The sequence below is a fragment of the Mandrillus leucophaeus genome, unplaced genomic scaffold, assembly GCF_000951045.1.
Source record: "Mandrillus leucophaeus isolate KB7577 unplaced genomic scaffold, Mleu.le_1.0 Scaffold599, whole genome shotgun sequence".
NCBI lineage: Eukaryota > Metazoa > Chordata > Mammalia > Primates > Cercopithecidae > Mandrillus > Mandrillus leucophaeus.
In genome coordinates this window covers 2,416,183-2,436,863 of record NW_012106463.1, presented here as the reverse complement: position 1 = coordinate 2,436,863, position 20,681 = coordinate 2,416,183, and the positions used below count along the sequence as shown (strand labels likewise).

The following is a 20,681-nucleotide window of genomic DNA, read 5'->3' as shown; positions in this document are numbered from 1 at the left end:
ACACACACACACACACACACACACACACTACCATGACCTACTCGTAGTCTTACACATATCTCTGGCTTTTTCTTATGCCTCTGCTTTTGCATCTATTATTTTGTCTGGAAAAATAACCTTACCTGCCTTCCTAACTGCTACTTATCCTTCGGAATTTAGCTCACCTACCATCTCCTCCAGGACATCTCCTCTGGAACCATCTGGGTTAAGTGTCCCTTATATGTGCTCTGATATTCTGTGTTTGTCTTTATCAAAGTGGTATCACCCATGCTTTATTATAATTGCCTGTTATGACCTATCTTCCATGCCCTTCACACCCCACCCTCCAGACAGAACATCTCTAGGACAGGGATCAAGTCTGAGTCATCTCAGAGTCTCTATGACCTGGCACAGGTTTTAAAACTTTTTGTATGAAGGGCCAGATAGTAAATATTTTAGGGATTGTAGGCCAGTCATCTTCAGCTGTAACTACTCAACTCTGCCATTGTAGCATGAAAGTGGCCATAAACAGTAGATAGATAATACATAAAATATAAGACTTTATTGAAATGAAAACAGGCAACTGTAGCTTACTGATCCTTGGACTAGCACATAGTATAATCCCAGTAAATGTTCATTGAATGAATTAATAAAATATTATTATTGGAGGCCTCAGAGGAAATAGAAAATAATGTAGTCAGTTTTATAAGTGCAAGAGTTTTCCTGGGAATGGAAAAGTGGCACTTTCCATGAGGCCCTAGGGAAGGAAAAAAAACAATGGAGTGAAGAAGGCAGGATAATAGAAAACTGAGGGATTTCTGGCCTAAATGACAGACTTCCCCATGCATTGCTTTTGCCAGGAGGCCATTCTGGGATGGGATCCTGAAAACCAGAATGGTTTGGTCAGAGTAAGTTCTTGAGGCAGCCAAGAACAGAGAATGCCAAAGGACAAGTACAGGCTGTGTCCTGGGCAGCACCCAGGTGCAAACCCACAGAAGGCATGTTCTGCAGCCAAATTCAAAGTGTCAGAAACCAGGCAGGTTCTGGAACTGTGCCTAGCATGAATATAACAAGGGCAAGAGGGATGTGAGATCCAAAACAACTTTTATGAACAGAACTGGCAGGTTCAAAATACTTTTCTGTTGGTCACTGGCCACATTGTGCATGGATGAGTCTGTAGATGGGTTAACCTTGGTCTTCTCAGAAGAGTTAAGTGACCAGGTCATCTACTAAGAAATAAAAGGAGGAGGGGAGCCTAGAACTTAGAGGCTGGAGGAGCTCTGTCATGTGTAACAACTATAGCAAATTCCATAAGGGCCCAATCAAGGGCGCAAAACAAAGATTTGCTGAAAGCAATATGGGTGAGGCTGAGGTTAGATAATAGAAGGTTGTGGCAATCTAATCACTAAGGTTGTAGAACATTCTGTGGAGAACCATTATGAATGGGTATCAAGGAAATGAATAGGTGGCTTGCTGCAGAATTGGGATTGGCAGGGGAATGCAGCCACTGGCCAGGAAATCCAGATAGTCACTGAACACCTGTTGTATTAGGGTTCTCCTAAGAAATAAAATCAACAGGGTATGTTGGGGGGCAGGGCGGTGGTGAAGAGATTTATAAGGATGGAGCTCTCCTGAGTACAGAGGCCGAGAAGTCCCAAGACATGCAGTTAGCAAGCTGGAGTCCTAGGGGAACCAACCGTGTAGTTCCAGTCTGAGTGTGAAGGCCTGGGAACCAGGGTTGTTGATGATTCAGTTCCAGTCCTAAGGCCAGTAGGCTGAAGACCCAGGAAGAGCCACTATTTTAGTTTAAGTCCAAAGGCAGGGGAAAAAAAGCAAGGTTCCAGCTTAAAGGCAATTAGGCAGAAGGCATTTCCTCTTCCTCCAGGGAGAGTCAGTCTTTACGTTCTATTCAGGTCTTCAACTGACTAGATAGGGCCCACCCACAATAGGGAGGGCAGTCTGTTTTATCTATCTATCAATTCAAATATTCATCCAGAACACCCTCATAGACATAACCAGTTTGATCAAATGTCCGCCCTCCCCATAGTCCAGTCAGCTTGACATATAAAATTAACCATCACACTGCCATGTGCAGAACACCTCAGAGAATCTATCTACCATGCACCCTGTCTCCTTCAACACTAAACAAAATGTCAAACAGAGTTATTTGATTAGCACTTGGTGTTTCAAGCATCATTGTGAACACTGGTAATTTAGTACCAATGATGATAGCAGAAAGGATGTTAGGAAGAAGGTTGCTACACATATACTCAAAATTATCTCCCTGGAGTAGCTTTTTAGAAAAATGCACTTGGTTGGCCATCAGTATCTTAAACTTACATGTCTAATTATTTCTTCCTCCCAGCTTCCCCCCACCTCTGGACCTCATCTAAGCTATTGGGAATAAATATCCAAACCCAGATAGGCCACTTGAACTCTGCTGGAACCAGTGAGGGACATGCAAAATCAAAAAGCCATGTCCTTACCTGAAAGTCAAAAAGGATAGTGATAGTCTGCTTCTCTGCTACTTCTCCCTAGGTCTGAGTCCCCAGTGTTTCACCAAAGACTCCAGAGACTCTGAGTTTTCCTTTAAGGTCACAAGATTTAACCTCATCTCCTTCTTCGCAGCCCTCCTGATACCTGAATCTTTTCTCTCTCCTCCTCTATTTACTAGAGGATGCGGGGCCCAAGCATAAACTTTCCCGTGTCGCAGCTAACAGATCTGCTTAACCACCTCATTCTGCAGACACCAGATCATGGAGTCCCATTTAGATGATTCCTTGACTCCGTTTTTCAGATTCAGATACTTGCATGTGACATTCCTGTCATCTCCACACCCCCAATCACCCACTTAGATTCTCTTTGGTTACCATACCTTACAGAAATATGTCTGTGTTTTCCCTGCTCTACTTAGATTTAATTTTACTAGCTAATATTTATTGACCCCATTTTATGTGCCAACCACTAGTCACTATTTCATGAACTTCAGCCTCAGAACAATACTAGGAGGCTGATTTTATTACTATCCCTATTTTACAAATGAAGAAACTGAGACTGAGAGTGACTAACTGATGTGTTTAATGTAGAAAGTTTCAGAACCAAGACTAGAATATACATAGATCTGACCTCCAAAAAAAAAACAAACCAGTTTTAACTACTTTACCAAAATGCCTCCCAAGGACTGTTCAGTCTTCTGTCTTATTGTCTCACACTCCTGGCCCCTTGTCCCCATTCCCCCTACCACTGCCCTAAGTCAGACCCTGCATGATTCATGAAGGGAATGTCAAAGGGCCTCCTATTTGGTCTCCTCACCTTCAGACCCTCTCCCTTCCTATCCCTGGGTATGTCCTACCAAAGGTATGGTACCATGCAGCAAAGAAGAGCTGGTCTTTCGCTCTTTGACTCAACTTTGATTCGCAGTGTCATCACTTGCCTGCCTCTGCATTCTTGGGTTAACTGAATGAGAATAGCATCTGTATTAAGAATTTTCTTTTTGAGTGTTTAATGAGATAACATAAGTCAGGACCTTCTCATTGTGCCTGACACATAGTAAAGGCTCATGTATTAGTCTGTTTTTACACTGACATAAAGAACTACCTGAGACTCTAATTTAAAAAGAGGTGTAATTGACTCACAGTTCCGCATGGCTGGGGAGGCCGCAGGAAACTTACAATTATGGCACAAGGTGAAAGACAAACAAGCACCTTCTTCACAAGGTGGCAGGAGAGAGCAAGAGTGAAGGGGAACTGCCACACACTTTTAAACTATCATATCTAATAAGAACTCACTGTCATGAGAACAGCATAAGGGATATCACCCCCATGATCCAATCACCTGTCACCAGGTCCCTCCCTCGACATGTGGGAATTACAACTTGAGATGATATTTGAGGGGAGACAGAGCCAAACCATATCATTCTGCCCCTGGACCCTCCCAAATCTCATGTCTTTCTCACATTTCAAAATACACTCCCAAATCTCATGTCTTTCTCACATTTCAAAACACAATCATGCCTTCCCAACAGTCCCCCAAAGTCTTAACTCATTCCAGCACTAACTCAAAAGTCCAAGTCCAAAGTCTCATCTGAGACAAGGGAAGTCCCTTCTGCCTATGAGCCTGTAAAACCAAAAGCAAATTAGTTACTTCCAAGATAAAATGAGGATACAGACATTGGGTAGATGCTCCCATTCCAAATGGGAGAAATTGGCCAAAACAAAGGGATCACAGGCCCCAGTCTAATCCAAAACCCAAGGCAGTCATTAAATCTTAAAGCTCCAAAATAATCTCCTTTGACTCTGTGTCTCATATCCGGGCCACATCAATGTAAGAGGTGGGCTCCCAAGGCCTTGGGCAGCTCCACCCCTGTGGCTCTCCAAGGTACAGCCCCCGAGGCTGCTTTCACAAACTGGTGTTGACTGCCCATAGCTTTTCCAGGTGCACAGTGCAAGCTGTCAGTGGATCTACCATTTAGGGGTCTGAAGGATGATGACCCTCTTCTCACAGCTCCGCTAGGCAGTGTCCCAGTGGGGACTCTGTGTGGTGAGTCTTCAGCCCCACATTTTCCCTCTGCATGGCCCTAGTAGAGGTTCTCCATAAGGGCTCTGCCCCGCAGCAGGCTTCTACCTGGACATCCAGGCATTTCCAAACATCCTCTGAAATCTAGGCAGAGGTTCCCAAACCTCAATTCTTGCCATCTGTTTACCCACAGATCCCCAACACCACATAGAAGCAGCCAAGGCTTGGGGCTTACACCCTCTAAAGCAATGGCCCAAACTGCACCTTGGTCCCTTTTAGCCACGGCTGGAGCTTGAGCAGCTGGGACAAAAGGCGCCATGTCCTGCGTCTGCACAGACCAGCAGGGCCCTGGGCCTGGCCCAGAAAACCATTTTTCCTCCTTGGTCTCCCAGCCTGTGATAGCAGGGGCTGCTGTGAAGATCTCTGAAATGCCCTTGGAGACATTTTCCCCATTGTCATGACTATTAACATTTTGATTTTTACTTATGCAGATTTCTGCTTGAAATTCTCCCCAGAAAATGTTTTTTTTTTTTCCACTACCACATAGGTTGCAAATTTTCCAAACTTTTATGCTCTGCTTCCCATTTAAACATAAGTTCCAATTTCAGACCATCTCTCTGTGAATGCATATGACTATATGCTTTTAGAATCAACCAGGTCAAATCTTAAATGCTTTGCTACTTAGAAATTTCTGCTACTAGATATCCTAAATCCTCTCTTTCAAGTTGAAAGTTCCACAGATCTCTAGAGCAGAAGAAAAATGCTGCCAGTCCCTTTGCCAAAGTGTAGCAAGTGTAACGTTTACTTCCAGTTCCCAATAAGTTTCTTATTTTTATCTGAGACCACTTCAACATCAACTTCATCGTCCATATCACTATCAGCATTTTGGTGAAATTCACTCAACAAGTCTCTAGGAAGTTTCAAACTTTCCCACATCTTCCTGTCTTCTTATGAGCCCTCCAAACTGTTCTGACCTCTGCCTGTTACCTGCTTCCAAAGTTGCTTCCACATTTTCAGGTATCTTTATAGCAGTGCCCCACTTTGGGTACCAATTTTCTGTATTAGTCCATTTTCACACTGCTATAAAGAACTACCTGAGACTTGGTAATTTACAAATAAAAGAAGTTTAATTGACTAACAGTTCAGCATGGCTGGGGAGGCCTCAGGAAACTTATAATCATGGCAGAAGGTGAAGGAGAAGCAGGCACCTTCTCCACAAGGCAGCAGGAGACAGCAAGAATGAAGGGGGTACTGCCACACACTTTCAAACCATCAGATCTCATGAGAACTCACTATCATGAGAACAGCATAAGGGAAACTGCTTTCATGATCCAGTCTCCTCCCACCAGGTCTCTCCCTCGACACGTGGGAATTATAACTTGAGATGAAATTCAGGTAGGGACACAGAGCCAATCCATATGAGTTTAATACATTTTAACTATTGTTATGTCATTCTTCGCAGGATAAATCTTCGATCATGTTTCCCCCTTTCCCAATGCCATTTACCACCATGGGTACTCAGCACCCACCACAACCTAGCCCTGAAATTCTTTTTCATCTAATTTCTTTGTTTCTACAGTCCATCCAATCATCTCTTCTGTGTCCTGACCTCACAGTGGGATGTAGGGAGATGAACATGTGTTCTGGAGTCAGGTAGACCTGGGCTTGAACCTCAGTTTTACCCCTTCCTTGCTCTGTGAGTTTGGGCTGATTCCTTAAGCCCTCTGGGCCTCAGTTTCTTCATATGTAACAAGAGGATAAGGTTATAGTGAGGATTACACATAGGAGAGCATCGTCCTAACACCTACTAGGTGTTTGTGCCTAGCATCTATATTGTTCATTAAATCCCTGCTCCAACTAGCCTGCCAGTCCTGTGCCCAGCACACTATCCTCTTTTCTACCTATTTCTTTACATCTCTAGGAGCCCTTCTTCCAACTGGAAAGTTTCCTTGCTCGCCCACCTTCTTTTGGATTGGTGCTTCATATCTGTAATAATACCAAGAGCTTTGTTTTGTACAATTCTTTACAGCTTTCACAATTCTTTCCAAAACTGTCTCAATTAATTTGTACAACTCTGGGCGATACTCCAGTTTGGTAACTATTATTTCTATTTTTTAAAGGGAAACTGAGGCTCTGAGAGATTGAATGACTGATTTATGGTTATAAATGGGGCCTGGAGGCTGGTCACCATGCCTTTCTTCCCTGCACCATTTTGCACCTGAGTGACTGCTGCTCACCTGACATCAATACCCTTTGTAATGTTGCAAATTGTTTTTCCATAGGTGCCTGTCTTGTCACCCCAGGGCAGGGACATAGTCTTATTCCTTTCCCCTGGCCAAGTGCCTTTCAAATATCTGTTATTTGGTTGATGTCATTAAACGTGTTAAAATTTGAATTAGTATGTTATGTTGCAAGACCATTGCAGGAAACTAACAGCTGTATTGGCTATGAGGTTGAAGTGGTGTAATTAAATTTTATTTAAGAATGAAAATCATAAAGATAGGTCCCACGCTTGAGGTGCCTGCTTCTCTGCACTCATGCCTTTGGACTTCGATTCCTTGGATCTGGGAAATTTGGAGTTAGCTGCTCCATCCTCTGTGCTCTGCATTCTTGTGCTATAAATAACCCTGACCACAGTGTATTGTAATTAATCTGCTTATCCATCTGTTTCCCCCACCCCCAGACTGTGAGTCCCTTCAGGGCAACACCATATCCAGTCCTCCTCAGTGTCCAGGGCCCGCCACTGTGCTTGGCACATAATGGAAGTTATATGAATAAGCCAGAAAGATCCATCTGGGTCCCTCCCCTAATCCCGTAGGATTGTACATGTTCCCATTATCTTACTTATAGTACATATTTCTTATCTCTTATACTGAATTAAAGGCAGATTTCATGTTTTACTCAGTTTTGTAGCCTCCCTAACAACCATGAAAGGAAGAAACTGTAATTATTGACTGTCTATTGTGTGCCAGTAGTGATTTTAATATATTGTCTCACTTTTAAATAATTTAATTTAATTCTCATAATAGGTTGATAAGGTCGACATTATCATCCCTGAATTACAAATGAGGGAACTGAGACTCAGGGAAATAAAGTAATTGAATTTAACCAAGTTTACAAAGCCAGTAAGTGTCTATGCTAGCGTTTCAATCCCTGTCTGCTGGCTCTAAGACCAATGCCTTTCTTTTTTGTTGTTGCTCTTTGTTTTTTAACAGCACATAGGATACTGCCTTAGCTTAGCAGGTGTCAACTCTGCTGAACTTATCAACTCTGCTGAACTAAGGCTTGAATTTAATCACAGTGAATCAAATCTGTGCAAGCTTGTTCTCAACTATGTCAAGTGCATATACTGCTGCCCTCCCATTTGATTATCTGGATGAAATGCTTCTGGAAACATATACTGAGCACTGACAACACACTAGGCACAGCACTAGGTATTGGGCTGAAGGCAGGCTCCTTCAAGAAACGTTCAGACTAGTGAAATAACAGACTGTAACAGTGATAATAAATGTGATTTGTGCTATGGCAAGACAGAAGACAAAAGCTTAGGTTGGCCTGCGGTGGTCTTGAGGAACTTCTGAGTATTTTATAATGGAGGAATGGGAGTTGGCTAAGCCAAACAAGAAGAGAGTACAGAGCAAAGAGCATATGGTAATTCTGCACTAAGGTACAGAATTTCAGGCAGGACAGGCCTGAAACAAGTAGTATTTTGGTGGAGAAGGGCAGGGAGAGCAAGAGATTCTGAAGCTGGTCATTCTGTCCACATGAACCTAAGGCCATTACTGGCTACCAGCCATTGCCCCTACACAAGCGTACTTTGGCTTAGACGACAGCTAGGACTCTCTTCACTCAAGAAATGAGTTAGAGAAACAGCTGGCAGCATCTCTATCCATCTACTCTAGGGATATGAGAGATGAGGGATAAACATGGGGTCTGCATTTTCCTGATGTGTAGGAAATAATGAACAAGCAATTGAGCAAACCCACATGGTCCTCTGCCTGGAGTGGGCCATGGCTGCCCTCAGCAGGCCAGGAAGGTGCAGCCTGGCTTTACACCTATGTTCTTGATGTGCCCCTGGAGCAAAGGGCCATAGGGAAGCGATGTGAGCTGTAAACAGAACCAGGCCATGTTCAGAAGCACTTTCTTAGGTGCTGGGCTGAAGAGTTCTGCCACTCTGGGCCACCAGGTGGGAAACTGAAAATGTCAGTTGGGTTCACCCAGTTCAAGTTTTCCTCTTTGCTATGCCTGAAAATGTTATTTAACTCGAGACTTTGTTTAAGCAACCAAAGAATGGCTGAGAATTGAGCCAACCCTGTGATGAACTAACTATATGTAACTTAGTAAATAATAAATTTTTATGCATCTATATTCATCACATGCAAAAACAAATCCAGTAGGGTACTGATACTATCAGTTCCTTCTTCCTCCCTTCCTTGGAGACTTAAATAAAATCCTCAAGTCAAGTTCTGTCTTGGTCCAGCCCAGATCTTACTCTGTTTTCCCATGCTATTGTGTTGTGCATTAATTCCCTCCCACATCCTGCTGCAGCTGCCATCCCATGTGATCTTCACCAAATCACTGTGGACTGGTCACTTCCACATATTCAAACTGTCTATCCCATCCTTTAAATTTAGTTAATTGCCCCTTGTACTGAAATGTACATGAAACTCAGCTGAAATCAACCATGTTTACTTCTAAGGCTGGTCCGCACACATTTCTTCTATCTTTTGCTCCTTGCTTACCTCTCCAGTTTTCCACTCCAACTGTGCTCCCTCCAATGCATTCTTCACACTGCTGTCTGGATGATTTATCTAAAATTCAAATGCAATTATATCACTCCTCTGCCAGAACCCTTCAGTGGTTTTCAGATCCTTTCAAATGACATCCAAACTCCTGAAGCATTTAGAGCAAGGCCATTCATGAGCCAGCTTCTTCCTACCTCCCTAGCATCATCCCCTAACTTTCCCCTTGACAGTTTGTGACACAGCGATGCTGAATTAGTTATGACTCTCCAAACACACAATGTTATTTAATGTTTCTGAGTCTGGGTATGGCTATACCACCCTGAATACACCCAATCTTGTCTGATCTTGAAAGCTAAGCAGGGTCGGGCCCGGTTAGCACTTGGATGGGAGTCTGCCAGAACAGTCCTTTCTACTCTCTTTTGCCTTACAAATATGATCCGTTTTTAACATTCTCTCAACTATCCCCTTCTCTGAGACCTTCCTAGACAGAACGCACCTCTGGGCTGCCTCTCTCTTGTTCAACATCTGCTATTACCTGTCTATACATTCCCAAGACCTATTTGCTTATAGGAACTCTCTCTTATCACTGAATAGCACAGGGCCTAAGACAGAACAGGTGCTTAGTCAGTGCTCTTTGAATCATTGTCCAATTACGCATCCTCACCATCATTTAAGGGACTCATGTTTCAGCCACAGCCACACTGATATCTGCATCCTGATTGACTTTCCCAGGTCGGGCCAATCACTGGTCTGCAATCATTGGAGGATCCCACTCCAAGAATTATGTACTGTGGGAATATGGAGGATATGCCAGCGAAGGTGTCAAACAAGTGGCAGAATTGGGCTCACCCGTGAAAATGGAGGAAGAAATTCGACAACAGGTAAGACAAAATATCACAGAATGACCAAATAACAGAAATGCAATCAAAGCACTCCTTAGATATTGTTCCCAGAGGCTTGAAATTTGCAGTACAGTGTGCTAGAAGAAAATCTATTTGCTGAGTTTGGGGTTTTATGTTAAGTAGAGGACAGACAGAGGCACAAATATCCATTTTGTTGTCTCAGATTGTCCCTGACTGCATTCATGTTTTCTTCAGCCTGTGCTAAATGCTGCTGCTGTGGCCACATTGTTGGGATGCCTTGTCTCTAGTCTCCTGAGAGTCAAAGCCATGAATTAAGGTTTTCTTACTGTGATCTTTGAGAGGGTCAGAGGAGTAATAGTCAAGCTGTCCAGCCAAATCCCCAAAATAAGCGTTTGTGTGTTGGCACGTGCTTTTTGCAACTATGTCTTGAGGTACTTGATAAATTAGTCGTTAGTTCATCATAATCATTATGGACTAAGGCGTCTTCTTTGTCCTATGTTGTGTGGGCCCAGGAGCAGTCCCATTATCTAGGCCCTCACTGATGCCTCTGCGAGATCAGGGAGAAAAAGCCCATAATTCTTGTCAATTCATTTGGCTGACAATGCCATCGTCCTTCATCAAAAGCCTGATCAGGTTGACACCAGAGAGGAGGCTAATGAGAGAACCTTGGAAGAAGAGCCGCGTGGCTCAGTGGTGGTTTACTGCAAGACGTGGCAGGGCAGCTTTAGCCATCACTACCCACAAAAGCCCGTCCAGCCTGAGAGAGCACATGGGAGCATGTCCCACTGCCCACCAAGTGCTCTGAAGGAAGTAAGGAAAGAGGAAAGCATGCTTGGGATGTGATCATTTTACAACACAGGTCACTAAGAGGCTGTTGTCCTCCCTGTGTTCCTGTCTCACATCTCCTGAGACGATGCAGGAGGCTAAGGAAACACCAGGGACCCCATCTCCCAGTATGCATGTGCCCAGAGGCCTGAGCCGCACAGCAGGGCAAGCACAGCTGAGGCCTGCAGTGCTCCCTACCATCTGGACTCCAAGCTGCCCACAAACCCTAAATCGGATGCAACAAAGGTCACTCTGACTCCTGCTATAAATCCCCTGAGGAATCAGAAAAATGCCCTAGAATGAGCTTATGTTTCTTATTAATTTGATTTGAAGTCTTTCCTCCTTTCTTGGAAAAAAAGATGTTTGACCAGGTGTTTTAAGAGTGCATACTATTCATCCAAGATGAGCTATCTGACTATGCTCTGTTTCTCTGACTCTGGCTCCGTGCCTCACAATTGGCATCACTCCTTCAGACTATGGCAGAGTTATGCAGGGCACCATATTGGCACTAGTCTGTCTGGCCTATCATGGGGGAACCCTTGTTTGGGATCCTGGGGGTCCACATTCCCAGTTCTCAAGTATGGAATTATGCCTCCCTGATTTGTCAAGCTCCATAGTGTGGAATCTTGAAAACCTTTTGTTACAAATAGTAGTTGAAATATTAAAGTTTGCCAGTTAATTACATCAGGGTCAGGGGCATCTTCACGATAACATCAGTCTCACTTGTTGGCTTACTTGAGAGGTTTCTGGAAAAAGAAGCCTGCAGGAATCATATGTAACTGGAACTATATTGTGCTGGTGAACATTATGTGACATGTGTCATAGCAATAAAAAGATTGAAAACTCATGGGTGGGACCCCCCACCACCACCACTGCCAGTCTCAGAATGTCCCTCTTAGGAAAAGGTTCTTTGGTATGTTCCTAATCAGCATGCCTGTGATTGGCTTGTATTACCACACAGGCAACATCTGTCTGCCTATCCCAGCTGGCTAGTGTTTCAGACATACAGTCGTAATAATGAGTTTAATTATGGGTACCGCACATGGGAATGAGCATATCTCAGAGCCCATCACCACCTTTCAGGCCCCCTGGGTGCTGGATATCTACTTTTAGCTCCCCTCACATCTAGGCTGAGAGGATGCTATTATTATCCCAGTTTTACAGATAAGGAAACCAAGGCAAGTTCAACAGCAGAGAATACCAGGACTTAAACCCAACTCTGTCTGGCTCCAAAGCCCAGACAGTACTAGATGTATAATCTGCTCTGTGTAAACCTGGGGCCACTTGTTCAAAACTTGTTGAGAATCTCAAGATGGTAATACCGTGAATTTCATAGCACGGGGTCCTGTGAGATTGCACAGGTCACCTGCCCATGAAGCCAAGCCTACTTGTATACTTTCCCTGTCCCACACAGCTGCCACACAGAGAAATTCCTCTTGCCAACCTCTCAATCTGGCCTCTGCTCTCAGTGCCTTGGGTTCCCCAGCTCCTGGGAAAGTCAGTAGGATAGGGTGATTTCAGGATTCCAAATAATTCATCTTTCTAAATATTGTTCCCCGCAAGCACACAATTAATTATATTTTTTTGTAAGTCGGGTAAGAAACAACAGTAAAAGAAGCAAGAATATGAATCCTCCTAGAATATGAAAGTGTCCTCTGAATAACCAGAAACTTGCTTGAAGACATCAACAAACTAACACAGTGCTCTCAGCCTTTAATACTTTTTATCCTACCAATCACTCTGTCAAAGAACCTGAGTCCAGCCATGATGAAAATAAAAAGCCCTCTTTTCTCAAGAAAGACATTTATATGCTTACCAGCATTCTCTTATTATAAACTTACTGTTCACTGCAAGTTTCAAGGGCATGAAGAATCACAATAGCTATTGTTGGAGGTAAATTTTATGCTAATGACTTTCAAGCACAAATGAAGAAAAATACTAATCCCATTAATAGTGGAAAGTTATAATAATACTATTGAGTATAAATTTTAATGTTACTATAACTGCAAAACACCAAGAAAATTAATGAAAAATTACAGCAAAATTATTGGCAGTAGTGGCACTAGTAGCTGGGGCTGGGGAAGGCCACAATGCTCACTCCTTCGTGGGAGGACAAAGGCAAGTGGGTCCTGGTGGCCAGGACACCTGGGGACTGGAAATTAGAAATACTGAGCTATGGCTAGTCTGGCAGGTCACAAATGGGTAATCCAAGGCAGGCGGGGGCTGTAGGAAATGGTAGATCACACTTGTAGGTTGGTGTGGGAGTGGAAAGTGTGCTTATGAATACTCGTTATGAAAACACTTCATCCCACTAAGACCATTTCTACTTCAGTAAGCCCATATTTCTGGCATGTTTACTAAGTGTCTGCTTCTCTGCTGGATGCTGGCCCAAAGATGATGCCCCTTTCACTCAGTTATTCAGGCTAGAATCCCTGATCTCTCCACACCAAAACTCATGCCTTCTCTTTTAAATTCATCCAGTTCAATCTGCCCTCATCACTACCTCCCTCCACTTATCTCTTGCCTAAATTGCTGCACTAGCCTCCTGATGTCCCTGCCTCTGATTCTGCTCCTATTACCCATGCTGCCCCAGGGCCATCTTTATAAAAAATAAATCAGATCATGCCACTCCCCCACTTAAAATGTTTAATGGCTTCTCCTTTACCCTAAGATAAAGTCCGAATTCCTTATCATAGCCTGAATACCCTCTATGTCCTGGCCTTGTCTTACCTCTCCAATTTTATTTCTTGCTCCAACTCTAAATTTTGGGCATACAGAACCTCTTTCAGTCTGCACAAGAGGGCTATGCCCGTCTTGTCTCTGGACCTTCTCTCAGCCAGGACATCTTCCAGCAGCCTTGTAATTGGTGAACTCCTATTCATCCCTCAGGACTTAGCTTAGATGTTGCTTCTTCCAGGAGGCTTTCCCTGATTCTGTACTAAATTGATCTTCCCAAGTGCTCTCCCAGCACTTTGTACTTCTCCTATTGTTAGCATCATCACACTTACATATTTGTTTGATGTCTTTCCCTCACTAAACAACAAGGTTTAAAGCTGCCCTTCCCACTATTGTATCCCCTGAGCTTGGCATAGTATTGGATGCTTCCTAAATGTTTCTTGAATATATAGTTTGTTCATTCAATAACTTTATAAATACTTATTGAACTTTTTAGTTTATTCATTTGGTAATTTTACTGAACACCTACTATATGGTAGGCATTGCAGATGCAGCAGTAATCAAGAAAACTTTCCTTCATGAGCCTACATCCTAACGGTGGAGAAAAGGAAAACAAGTAAAATATATATATTTAAGTGAAAAGAAACCAACAAGGGTGGTGGTGACATAAAGAGGATTAGGAGTAGGGAGGGGCCTGTTTTAGATAAACTGGTCAGGGAAAGTCTCCCTAACAAGTGACCATGAAGCAGAAACCCAAAAGACAAGTGTAGGGGAAAATCATTTTAGATGCTAGCAACAGCACATGCAAAGGGCCTATGGGAGAACATACCTTATTGTGCATAGAACTAAAAAAAGACTAGTATGGCGCAAGGATAGTGAGGGGATTATGGCACAAAAGGAGGCTGGAAAGTTGAATGCAGGACCACTTTGTCTCTACTCAGACAAAATTCACAGACAAAGTGGGAGAGACACATACATGATTATTTCCATATGAGGAACTTTTTTCCTTAGAGGAATCTGTGCATCCGTTGGGGAGATGTGGGCACAAATGTGGGCACGGCCTTGTTGAGTTTCCTCTCTGCTGGAGTCTCCTTTTCCAGTCCACATTTGCTTCTTTCCACTATTCTAATCCTTCATTAGGGCTACTTTTATCTCTTCAATAATTTTAAATATGTCTAATTGTCTCTTTCAGATTATTCTATTTTCTCATAATCTTAGAGAGTACTTTTCCTTTTCATTGAACTTGCTCTCTCGGTGTCATTAGTTTGTTCTTTGGTTTTAAATTGTTTGATCATCTTCAGTGGTGTTTGTTTTGTTGTTTTGAGATGGAGTTTCGCTCTTGTCACCCAGGCTGGAGTGCAGTGGTGCGATCTCAGCTCACTGCAACCTTCGCCTCCTGGGTTCAAGCAATTCTCCTGCCTCAGCCTCCTGAGTAGCTGGGATTACAGGCACCCACCATCATGCCCAGCTAATTTTTGTATTTTTAGTAGAGACGGGGTTTTATGTTGGTCAGGCTGGTCTCGAACTCCTGACCTCAGGTGATCCACCCACCTTGGCCTTCCAAAGTGCTGGGATTACAGGCATGAGCCACCATACTGAGCCTCAGTAGTTTTTTTTTTTTTTCTTTTTCTTTTTTTCCTGTTGGAGGAAAAAAGGTTCAAGTGATGGTGTCTTTACAGTGACTTTATATTTTCTTCTCCTGGTCCCACCCAAGTTTTTGTGTCATTTCTCAGATTGGAATTGCCCACTGCACAGCTAGTATACACCTGGACCCTGCATTTACGCGTGAGAGAGATTGGAAGTTCCATTTCTTGGAGGTGCCTCGGGCAGAAGCAAGCTTCCTTGCCATGTTCCCAAATGCTTGATGGAGGGTTTTCTTATGCCCTATTCACAAACACGGCAGCCCTTTAAAACATCCAACTGTATGCAGGCGTGCCCTCCCATGCCCCACTTCTCACTGGCTCAAGATTTCCCCTTCTTTCCACGTATGGGCTGCTAAACCCCCGCCTCCAGCTCCTGGGGCCCGTATCCCAGTCCAGGGCCCCAACAGCTCACCACGCACTAGCTCCTGCTTACTGTTTTGAGTTAGACTTTCTTCCCCATTTCTGGCATCTGGGCAGTTTTTCTAAACTCATTTACATATTTCTGTAATGTGTTTTGTTATATTTGTCCAGCATTTCTATCTGTTTGTGGAAGGAAAGAGAACTTTTTGTGTCAGTTCAGTTTTCCACATTTTCAGGGATCCAACTAATATCTGTAACACCTAACCAATACCTGAATTGACAAGCAAGCCATGAATGGTTCTTGCATAAAACTCTGAGCTTTGAAGAGCCACCCATTTATTAAAAATCCATTAGAAAAATCACTCCAGCTTTTCTATTCCTCTGGATTCAAGGCTTTCCTGACCATAAACGGTCAGATAATGGTGGCCCCTAACACAGGCATTGATTATTTCACCTTCAGGAGACCTTGCTTTGGAGGATGACTTGAACCAGCCCACAGGATTATCACACCACCTGTGGCATGGGAAGCAATACACAAGCAGATGTTATTTTTCTTTAAAGTTGAAACAGTTTATATGGCTCCAGGGACTGGAAGAAAAGGTTTGAGAATTTTCTTTTCTCATCTCCTTTAAATCATTGGAGATGACATATGTCTACTAAACTATTGTTGTTTTCTGATTTTTGATTTTCTAGATTTTTAATCACTTTTCTTTCATTAAAACCATGGCCTGACTTCGAGTGTTTTCTATGAATCATGACATGCTGCCTCATCTGGTTTGGAAAAACCACACACACCCCCCACCAGCTTTTATTTAGAATAATAAAGGTCCAGTGATCTTCCATGCTTATGAGAAGCAGTGATGTATAATGTCTAAAAGCATTGCCTCTGAATCAAGATTTCCTGAGTTCAAATCCTCGCTCCATCCCCTGCTTACTGTGTGACTTTGGGCAAGTTACTTAACCCCTCTGTGTCTCAGTTCCCTCTTCTATGGGATGAAAATGGCAATTGTGCCAACTCCATAGGGTCATTTTGAGGGCTAAGTGAGCTGATAAGTGTAAAGTGCTTGGAGCAGAGCCTGCCCTAAGAAAGAGATTACTGGATGTTAGCTATCATTACCATGTTTTCATTCTTCAGCCTCTGTTTCCTTATCAGTAAAATGAGGGATTTGTCCTAAGACCTAAGAGCCCCTGCAGGGCTAGAAAATGTAATGTTGCAAGTTCATGTCATTTCTCAGCATGAAAGGGTCCAGAGAATGAGGCCACAACTCCTTTACCATCTACTTCAACTCCTTCAGCATCCCCAGGCTCTGCCGCAGCCTGCCCTCCTATCCCCGCTTGACAATGTCATCTCCTAATTTGCCCTAACATTTTTTCCCAAAGTTGACCATAAGCAATTAAAGGTAAGAATTGAGCCTTCAAATGTAGAAAGAGCTACAGTAAAACTCCATACCCATTACCAACTCACTGCTTTGCGCATGCTCCCTCCCTTCCTTGGAACAGCCTCATCAGGATGCTCGCCGGAGCTAGTTCAGTGCCACCTCCAGAACAGCCCTAGAGGCAGCCATGGAGCGCATCTTCCTGAATGTAGCAGGACACAAGCCAAGGGGCAGAAATGTGGCCCCCAACCCAAGGAGAGAGGTGGTTTAGTGAAGTCTCGTTTGATTGTAACAGGAACCCATTGAAACTAACTCAAGAGCAAAGGAAACTTTATTGTAGAAAGAAAGTAGGACACATGAGAACACAAGTTTGTGCAGAGTACAAAAAGCCTCATGAGAGCTGGAACTGGAAGGCATCAGGCTGAGATGACCACTAACTCTCTCTCCCTCCTCCACACTGCCACCAGTGTCAGGTGGTCTTTTCCATGCCCTTCCATGTGAATCTCTCCCCGACTATTTTTCAACAGAGCTGCTGCCTCTGCCTACTTGGTTTGCACATGGCCCCAAATGGTAGCCATAGGATCTTCCTCCTTGGCTTCTCACAGCTAGATAAGCAGTTTTGGTGACTCTTAGTTGAAGCACCAGAAAGACAGGTTGATCACTGGATAGCTTGGGCAATGGTGCCCCCTGCATCAGATAACTACCCTTACTCCAATCCAGTGGCCACCTCTTTGTAAAGAACCATCAGCCTGTTATTGTATCCAGTGGCTGTGGGGAGGGCAGTTTATACTAAAAAGGGAACTGAAGGCCTGGGCATCGTGGCTCCTGCCTGTAATCCCAGTATTTTGGGAGACTGAGGTGGGCAGATAACTTGAGCTCAGGAGTTCAAGACCAGCCTGGGCAACACAGTGATCCCTTGTCTCTGCAAGAAGTACCAAAAATTAGCCAGGCATGGAGGCGCACGCCTGTAGTCCCAGCAGTTGGGGAACTGAGGTAGAAGGATCACTTGGCCCGGGAGGCAGAGGCTGCAGTGAGCCATGATCACACCACCTTACTCCAGCCTAGGCAACAGAGTCAGACCCTGTTTCCAAAAAAAAAGGCAGGGGAAACTGAAGGTAGAAGATAAATTTGTATTTCAGGGCAGTAGTGGATGGGCAAGAATTAGACTGAGTTGCAGAGCCCCAGCCAAAGGACAGGAGCTCAGGGCAGGATTTCAGTCCTATAGAAGAGAGGGGCACTGAAGAGAGAAGAAGTTCAGGAGTGCTAAAGAAAGAAGAGGAAAGATCAGCAGAGACCCACAGTTCAGAGCTGCACCAACTGGGTGACAAAATGCTGGGTCTAGAGTTTGGTTTAGCAATTGAGGTGGGATCAAGGGACATTACTAGGCCTAAACACAAGGGTATGGAAAGGCAGAGGTCAGAGAAAGGATATGGGACCCCAAAGCACTGTTAAGGCCACTTATTTACCCTTGCCACCTGCTGCCTTGCACTGTTACTTAAGAACCATGAAAACAGTAGAGAACCTGTACTTCTTAAGTCTCTGACCTTAGTAGGTCATCTAGGCTCACTGAGTCTTAGATTCTACATTTGAAAAACAATAATGAGAATATGAATTACCTCTGTTGGTTATGAAATAATACGTGTACAAAGCATGGCTTGGAGTATGAGCTCATTATTAGTCTTATTATTATGACAAAATAAATTGGAAGTACTTAGAACCCTGTCTTCCTCCCATCTTCTAAGAGGGTATTTTGGTTTTATTGGGTGGGAACACAATGGAAAGAAGACACAAATTGGGGTAGGTAGAATCTACTAGAGAATAAAGACCAGGAAAAGGGAGAAAGAAAGATCCATAGAAGACTTAGGCCAGGCGTGGTGGCTCACGCCTGTAATCCCAGCACTTTGGGAGGTCAAGGCAGGTGGATCACTTGAGGTCAGGAGTTCAAGATCAATCTGGCCAACATGGTGAAACCCTGTCTCTATTAAAAATACAAAAATTAGCTAGGCATGGTGGCGGGCACCTGTAATCCCAGCTACTCAGGAGGCTGAGGCAGGAGAATCACTTGAACCTGGGAGGCAGAGGTTGCAGTGAGCTGAGATTGTGCCACTGCACTCTAGCCTGGGTGACAGAGCGAGTGAGAACTCCATCTCAAATAATAATAATAATAATAATAATAATAATGATAATGAAAAATAAAAAGTAAAAACCCAAAGAAGACTTTGAGTAAATTTGATTTCTAAAAGAGGAAACCTCAAAAGAGAATTTTTAGCAGTATACTTTGAGGAATATTGTGTGATGTCATTTTCCCTTTGCTGCCTTCTCAAGAAACCTTCAGTAAAGACCTCTAATACTTTTCAAGACTTCTGGGAGTCAGATTGGGTCTATTTTTTCAGGTGTGTCACCCTGTTGCAAATGGCCCCTGGTGGGGGGGGGGGCTGTTACCCAACCTTATTTGGGTTACATTGATGACACACACCTCCTTTGTTCTCCCCCACCTCATTCAAGGCCTAATTCCATGTAGTATGGGTAAGTGGGCACTTGTGGTTGATAGAAATAAAATGATGCTCAGAGTGGTGATAGGCTGAGGAGTCAAATAAAGATTCTGTCACAGATACTTGATATAGAAATTAAAACATTGTTTGAAAGGTATGATTTGAGACATATGAAACCTCTTACTTGCTTTCAGTTGAGTCTTCAGACAAATCCAAATCACAGCAGGACAAGCTGCCAGAGTGATTTGGTGATGCCTGTTCTTTAATAAAACTGGCACAGGCTGCCTTTGCTGGAAGGGTGTAGAGCTGGCCTCTTAGCATTGCTTCTTAACCTCTGCAGTTTTATAAGACAGCGTCATGATCCCTGGGAATTTTTCTGAGAATCTCTGTATAAAGGAAATGTGGGACAGTCTTATTCAAGACTTACAGAATATTTGACTCACTGAAATATCTATTTTTACAGTAACTGAGCCAAAATATTGCAAATAGAAGGCAAATTTAAGTGAGGGATCATTAATATATTACCTTAAGATTTAGAAGACAATTTAGCAATATCTATCAAAATTATACATTTTCTTCTTTCTATTGTAGTAAAAGAAAACATAATATTTACCATCTGGACCATTTTTAAGTGCACAGTTCAGGAGTGTTAGGTATATACACATTGTTGTATGTATATTTTCCTTATACGTCAACATAATAAAATCTATATCTATGAATATATCTTTCTGAAATAGTCTTGCACAAAGGTATATGAGGAAGAATATTGATTACAGTATTTTGTTTTTAAGAGATGGAACAAGCAAACTTTCATCAATAGGGGATGTATTAGAAACTCTGGATGCATTTAACAGGTCAAATGCCATGCAGCTATTAAAAAGAATGAGGCAGACTTGTGTGTACTGATACAGAATGCTCCCTGGTGTATATCGTTAGATGGGGAAAAAGCAGAACAGTGTGTACAGCTTGATTCCATATATGAAAAATGGCAGTTTAGAGTGAAATGATTATATGCATGTATAGGATTATATATGCATAGAATATCTCTATGAACATACACCAGAAACTCCTTGCCTCTAGAGCACACAGGGAGAGTAAGGGGCAGAACTGAAAGATTCATTCACATTTTGTCATATGGCCTCTCGTATTGCTTGAATTTTACCATGAACACAAATTACTGTACTTTTTTTTTTTTTTTTTTTTTTTT

At 43.1% G+C, this 20,681-nt stretch overlaps 1 protein-coding gene across 1 annotated transcript in view; it reads left to right on the top strand.

Annotated features, from left to right (window-relative positions):
• The window catches only part of SPON1 (spondin 1, extracellular matrix protein), a 247,751-nt gene that overhangs the window by 95,749 nt on the left and 131,321 nt on the right, over window positions 1-20,681 (top strand). The window contains exon 4 of the mRNA XM_011999578.1: window positions 9,972-10,120. Within this exon, the coding sequence (XP_011854968.1) occupies window positions 9,972-10,120 (149 nt within the window). The remainder of the gene's footprint in view (window positions 1-9,971; window positions 10,121-20,681) is intronic.